The sequence below is a fragment of the Macaca mulatta genome, chromosome 8 (assembly GCF_049350105.2).
Source record: "Macaca mulatta isolate MMU2019108-1 chromosome 8, T2T-MMU8v2.0, whole genome shotgun sequence".
Taxonomy (NCBI): domain Eukaryota; kingdom Metazoa; phylum Chordata; class Mammalia; order Primates; family Cercopithecidae; genus Macaca; species Macaca mulatta.
Window position 1 is genome coordinate 59,631,629 of NC_133413.1, and position 7,090 is coordinate 59,638,718.

General features: G+C 36.8%; 1 protein-coding gene across 1 annotated transcript; it reads left to right on the forward strand.

Annotated features, from left to right (window-relative positions):
• The first annotated feature begins 402 nt into the window (after positions 1–402).
• On the forward strand, positions 403–4,541 carry PPDPFL (pancreatic progenitor cell differentiation and proliferation factor like). Its single transcript, XM_015145332.3, has 5 exons — positions 403–913; positions 1,228–1,326; positions 2,504–2,581; positions 2,679–2,778; positions 3,661–4,541. Exons 2-5 carry the CDS (start codon positions 1,272–1,274, stop codon positions 3,671–3,673), a joined length of 246 nt encoding a protein of 81 aa, XP_015000818.1. The 5' UTR covers positions 403–913; positions 1,228–1,271; the 3' UTR covers positions 3,674–4,541.
• Positions 4,542–7,090: the final 2,549 nt, after the last annotated feature.

The following is a 7,090-nucleotide window of genomic DNA, read 5'->3' on the forward strand; positions in this document are numbered from 1 at the left end:
GGCAGTGAGCCGAGATCGCACCACTGCACTCTAGCCTGGGCAACAGAACAAGACTCCGTCTCAGAAAAAAAAAAAAAAAAAAAAGAAAGAAAGAAAAGAAAAGAAAGGGCAAAGCAATCTATCTGAGAAATGTTACTGAAATCAGAATAAAACTTAGCTTTTGTATCAGTAAATGATATTGATACAATGTCATAAATATCCTCTTATTACCCATGATTTCCATTTGTCTTGTCATTCCTGCTAGAATTTCTCACTCACGGTCCACCTGTCCATCAAGTTCTACTGACTCTATCCCACTTCCGGGACGACTTCAATGTTGCCTAGAGCGTTTTCTTGCTCTCCTTTGACAGTGGGACTCTGCCTTGCCTCGCTGTAACTGTGGGAGGGTATGTTCAGTCTCCCCAGCCAGATAGCAGGCTGCTTGTGCATCCCACACGTGCCCAGCGTGGTGTTGCAGGTGGAGTGTGTGATTGTATCTAAGGCTGAGGAGACACTTGCGTATCGCCTCCGTCTCTGTAGTCACCAGCGGTTGTGATATTAAACAGGCTGAGTCCAAAGGAGCATCTGGCCAAGTCCTTCCCTGCTGACTGCAGCCAAACTTGGCAGGCTGCCGCGTTCTGAGGGCCTTTGGCTGGCTGGAGGGCAGACGTGCAGGGAGTGCTTGCTTGCTGCCTCTGACTGGCTGTGTGCCCACCTCACTCCAAGTCACCCACAGCTCAGGTTCCAGCCAGCCTGGGGCTTCTAAATATAAGGTGAGCTCAGGGGTCCCCTATCACGCGCCTGCCTCTGGGCCTGCGTGGGTGGTGCAGCCTCTCTTCAATCTCTAAGAACTGGTTCTTTCAAAGCATGTATTTTCTGAAGAAACTTTAGAACCGCGTTTATTTTAAAAGAACGAATTGGAGAAAACAAATAGGTGAGTGACTACTTCCTGGCTGAGTTAACACTTTTTCTCTGACCTTTAGGTCTGTTGTAGATGGAGTAAGTTCTGTGCATTGTGAATAGTTGGACGTATAGTTTTTCTTTCTTTTCGACCTAAATGTACTACTTAATTGCATCTTTTTATTGCAATATGTTTGGTTGAACTTTTGCGTAAACATTTAAATTCCTTTTATCAGATATTTATTACATGGTAAATGATAATACTTTGTAACAGTCACATGGAAAAAAAGAAAAGAAAACTCCCTCTTATTCATATCAATGCCTCTTTTCTCTGCTGCTGTTTCTCAGATTGATGCTCACAGCTCCTTGGGTGCTTTCTCACGGGTAAAGCCATGGCATCGGTACCTTCCATCGGTTGCCTTCTAGCCAGAAATCAGTATTATCGAAGTAAGTTGCACCATCATAGAGACATCCCTAGGTAATATGATTTGAGGTGATGCTTGTGGGATATTGTTAACATAGGTATCATGTTACCTTCAGAACTTAAGGGAGAAAACTAATTCTTGGTGACAACGAAGGAAACAGGAGGCCTCAGGGACCTCTCTGACCCAGTGCTGACAGCCACTTCTTTGTTCTAGCTACGTTGTATTGATGAAGCCATTGACACTTAAAAATCAGTGAACACCAGCTTATGTTTCATTACAATGTTTTAATTTTATGTACCTTGCATTCTGTAAGATCCACTAAAAACGGATAATTTTACATACATAAAGTATTATTCAACTCCTTAGAAAAGAAAGGATAGCATGATTTTGCTTCAAAAACTTTCTAATTTCCATCTTCTGCTATGGATAATAGGCCAATTTCTATCTGGCCAGTTTTATTTTTATTAATCTATCCATCTGTTCATATTCATAGCCAAATAGAAAATTGTAGCTTCTTAGAGAAGATTGAGAAATTTCATAAAATAAAATAAGCATTTTAGAACCAAATTAGTAGTTATTAAAAGTATCTATGGCAACAACGCATAGAAAACTCTTCTTTCAAGGGTTGCTCATAGTATAAGTTTTAGAGACAACCACTGATTTATTTATTTTACAAAAGTTTATGCTCATTTACTTGGTGTTATTTATCCACAGGAGTTACTTTTATATTCTGATCTTATAAGAGACATAGGTTTTAAATACAAGTTTAATAAGACAAAATGTTTGTTCTTTCAAAATAATTCCTTAATTCCTAGATTTGATGACTTTTGTAGAACTTTAAATATATATGTATGTAATATTTCTAATGTAGTACGACAATACTTATTCTTGGTCTTGTTCTTTCTTAGTCTTTGAATCTGAAAACATTTATAATACATTTTAAATTCAACATTCATATCCAAGGAGAGGGTGAGTTGCCTGCCTTGGAAATGACTATATCTTATCAGTAGAACATAGTATTTCTTAATATAGCAGCTTTCTATTGATTGGTAATTTGATCAGTTTTTCAATTCACAAATTCACAAGCTAGGAATAAATGATTTCAAACCATGCTACTTGACAGTTTGTATTTAAATGATGCGAATGTGCTTGTCTGGTTGCCAGTTATTTATTTGTTTAATATCATTTGTTTCCCACAGAGTCCAGTGTTTCTTCAGTTAGTTCTTTAACTGGCTCTGATTCCATTAACTTCATAGATGATGACAAATCACAGCAAGGTACTTAGTTATTTCTTTCAGTGCCATCCGTATTATTTCTTTTTATTTTTAATCTCAAATTTGTTTGATAAGGAGTAATACAAATTTTATTTGATAGGGTTGCCTGAAGTGGCAGAATCCACCTGGTGGTTTAAATTCTTTTTCCATTCTGAACCTGTGCTTTCAAATGTGAGAACAAAAGATCTGTCTGCTAATGGGTGAGTTTTAGCCTCCTCTGGTAAGGGCAGTTCTTACTTAGTGAATGAAATAATGCACATGGTATGTGTTATGCTACTCACTTAGGGTACACAATTGTCTCTTGAGAGCAGTAAGCCTTGCCTATGAAGTGTACCTGAAGGATGAGGGTGGCACTAACACAGCTCCCTCCTTGAAGGTCGCTGTCAGGAAGACCATAGCACCCTTTCCAGTTCAGTCACTCAAGAGTGGTGAAGTCATATGCCAAACTGTGTCATTGTTTGGCGGGCGATGGACTGAGAATCTGAGGAAAGGGTCTAAATTTGTTTTGCCCATACCTTCAGGAAAAGAATAGCCATTGTCTAGTTGTTGTCTTAGATAACCTTAGAATGACACTGCTGATTTTGATTAGCTTCTGTGTGGTGCAAATTACTAGGCAGGTTGAATTGGGGGTTTGTGTGCAGTTGTTGTTTTCAGACATTTTGAACTCAAACACACTGACTAGCACAGTTGTTATTTAATATATTTAAACTACTTATTTTGGATTTTAGACATCTGAATACCTAGTAACTAAATGGAATAGAAAGAATCTATAATAAAGGGATTCATAGATGCCAATGTTGAAATACAGTGATTTTGATGGATTTTCCAGCTAAGACAAATTTAGAATCATTATTTAAAATATTTTAAAAAGCCAATGCAAGACTAATTGTTGGAAAGATGTTTTCTCGATACTCTTTATCAAGTTTATTCATGTGAATTATCTGGAGAATGTTTCGTTTATTTATCCCAACCTCTCAGACTACTATAAAGTCAACCCAAATTACAGATGAGCAATTTGTAGTTGATCATCTTTGCACTGCCATTCAATGAACATGTTGGTAACGGTTGCCTGCCTTATGTAGCATGAACAGTTGATTCTGACAATCAAGATCCTCTGCCTGCTGCAGTGGCCCATACGTGAACGGCTCCCCGTCAGCGCCCCAGCTACTCCAGGACTCTTCTCCTTGTAAGAAGACAAAAATGTGCCTGAGATCTCACTTATGAGACAAGATCACAGCAGTCACTGATATAGCAAAAGTTTAGGCATTTTTCTCAACACAAAGACTATCACCGCAAGTGGCACTTGCTACCTGGTGCATCTTTGAAAATTGTGCCTTTAGAAACAAGACACCCCTTTGAAGTAATATGCCTTCAAATGTTGTGATTTACATAAAGTAGCTCTTTCATTACTTATATCATTTTTATTAAAAATCTTAAGTTAGATTATTTTTATGTCTGTTGAGCGATTTATTTATTATGCTTTAAAACTGATGTGTCAGTGTTTCACATAATGGTTTAAAGGGCATTGAATTCAGAAGTTTAGAAAAGAATTGTAAAAATTCAATTTTTTTTTTTAAATAATGAAGGTTGGAAATAGCATATGTATCGTTAAGTACATTACCTGCTAAATAGATTACCATACAGCTAACCAATTGGTCATTGTAGAGACTTTAAAATTCTTTATTTTATATAACATTTAATAACATGGAAAATTATATTATTGTATTAAAAACTGGCCTAATATGCCATATATAGTACAATTTTAGTTGTATTAAAAAGTTACATATGCATAAAGATAGACAGGAAGGAACTATACCAAAATGCTGACAGGGCCATTTCTGGAGATGAGATTATGGGCGTTTTTCATTCTCTTTTTAATATATTTTTCTGTATCTGTAAATTTTTCTAATATACTAAGTATTGTGTATAATTAGAAAATAATAAATGTTAATATAAAATGGAACACTGAAATTTTCTGAATAAGTGTATTCCCTGCATTGAGTAGAATAGCTCTCTGTTCTCTGAATATTGGGTAAATAATACTTAATAAGTTTCAATTGATAAGTTTCTGTATATTGCTTGCAAGTAGTTTTCAGTGTGAGATGTAAGGCTTAGATATCAGGGATGCTCACTCACTTAGCGGTAGACATCACTGCAGTCATGGGGCCAATGCTGACATAAACATCCAGTGGAGTACACATAACCCTTAGCAGGATGGTCTTCCTACCCAACTACATAACCATGACAGAGCATCCAGGCTGGCCATTGGCAGTGACAGACATTGCAGACAGATCATTTACCTGTTTCGAATGGGAAAGGCATTTCTTCAAGCTTGTGTGTCCCTTTATCACATAGCTGTTAATGAAAGGACTCAAACATCCCTTTGATCCACATCACTGTCTACATGTGATGGCTTTCCTGGTGGCTGCCTGCATAAACACATTTTCTCTATTTCTAGAAGTGGATTAAATTGTAGGAGTATATACTTTCACTTGATTTTGGTTCAAATTAAATCATAGTAATTAAAAACGGATTTTTTTTTTAAGTGAGAGAAAATATAATGGCAAACTCTGGAAAGGTTCTGTTTCTACTTTAATATCATCAGCAAATTCTTTTTTTTTCTTAACTACTTGATATATGAATGAACAGATTGCTTGATTAGGTTACTTGATGAAGTTTGCAAAGTAGGTTAGCAAGTTGGCATTTACTTTGTTTACTCAGAAAAATACCATTTGTTAAATTACCTTATTTGGGAGGGCTTATATATTTGTAAAAATTACAGTTTTTATATTAGTTTAGACTAGTGTTGCTCTTTCTGAAAATTATTACTATTTAAAGTAATGGAATTTTACATAAAATTTTAAGTCAAACAAAACTATGAACATATATAGTAATTAAATATTTTAGAGTAGTTACACACAGATGAGATAGACAGATAGATAGATACATTAAAAAAAAAGAAGATATCTTTCCAGAAAGTAACATTAAATTGAACTCACAAAATGATTTAAAAATGGAAAGAATTTCTGCATACTATCCCAGAGTTTCTACAGAATTAAAATAATAGAAATATATAAAAGGAACAAAACATCTTCTGGTTAATTCTAGATAATCTTTCTCAATGTATCAGAAGACATTTTTGCACTGCCTTTAAAAAGTACGTCACAAATAGATCTCAGCATAACTGTGCATTATTTTAGATAAAATATCTCCTACCTGGCTCTGTTGCTTGTTGGGTAGACAATCAACAGTGAAGGCCAAGTGTATTGGGGAGGTGACATCAATCCAAATGACTTGCGATGTGCTGTGAACATTCTAATCTGGTATTATGAAATGTTATTTGACTGGACTTGGATGTCTGTATTAAATGCAGTATGATTTTGACAATTTAGGCTCAGGTTCTATAAAACTATGTGTTGGTATTCCACTATTTTTTTTTTGATATATGGTTTTGATCTCAGGTTTCAAGTTACTGATTTTATTTCTTTACAGATGAAACCACCAACAGCCCATCCCTCAATTCTCACAACCGTAAAAATTATTGAGTTGGTGTTTAGGCCTTCTTGGTGCTTCACACCATATGTAGAATTTAAAGTTGTAAAAAACAAAACTGCATGCTTCCATTTGGCTATTAAAGAAGGATGACAAACAAAATTATTTTAGAGAGTGATAGTAATTGGCCAGGTTGAATTGAATAGGGCTAAAACTCTAACTCATAGAAATTCAAGAGGGCCGGGCGCGGTGGCTCAAGCCTGTAATCCCAGCACTTTGGGAGGCCGAGACGGGTGGATCACGAGGTCAGGAGATCGAGACCATCCTGGCTAACACGGTGAAACCCCGTCTCTACTAAAAATACAAAAAAAACTAGCCGGGCGAGGTGGCAGGCGCCTGTAGTCCCAGCTACTCGGGAGGCTGAGGCAGGAGAATGGCATGAACCCGGGAGGCGGAGCTTGCAGTGAGCTGAGATCCCGCCACTGCACTCCAGCCTGGGTGACAGAGCGAGACTCCGTCTCAAAAAAAAAAAAAAAAAAAAAAGAAATTCAAGAAGTGTAGCAAGTCATAATTTATTCAAGCTCCCTATAAAGTCTTCTAACCTAACATGTCAAAGCCAAGTTCATGATCTCTATACCCCACCATATCTCCTTGTAGTATCTTCGCTTTCAGATAATGATGGCAGCATTAATCAACTCAAGTAAGTAGCAAGTTGGCTTATTTTCTTTCCTATCCAATCCAACATCAAGTCTTTTCAATTTTGTATCTTTAATGTTTCTGGGGTCTACCTACTTACTTTCTTTCCCAAGTGCACCACCTAAATTCAAATGTCAATCATTTGTCCCTGGGGTACTGCCATGACCTCCTAAGTGGTCCACTTACACTATTTTTATCTCTCTCTAGTCAACTGTCCTCTACAGAATAAGCATAACCATCTTTAGAATGTACAACCCGATTATGCTCCCCTATGAACATTCACTCACACACACACACACTCCCACATTTGCACACACAGAAGAC

What these genes read in the sequence shown, in the direction of transcription:
- PPDPFL (XM_015145332.3), top strand. Translation starts at nt 1,272, where the DNA reads ATGGCATCGGTACCTTCCATCGGTTGCCTTCTAGCCAGAAATCAGTAT. An exon ending in CAGAAATCAGTATTATCGAA is followed by an intron (nt 1,327 to 2,503) that starts GTAAGTTGCACC and finishes TGTTTCCCACAG; the next exon opens with AGTCCAGTGTTTCTTCAGTT. An exon ending in TGATGACAAATCACAGCAAG is followed by an intron (nt 2,582 to 2,678) that starts GTACTTAGTTAT and finishes TTTATTTGATAG; the next exon opens with GGTTGCCTGAAGTGGCAGAA.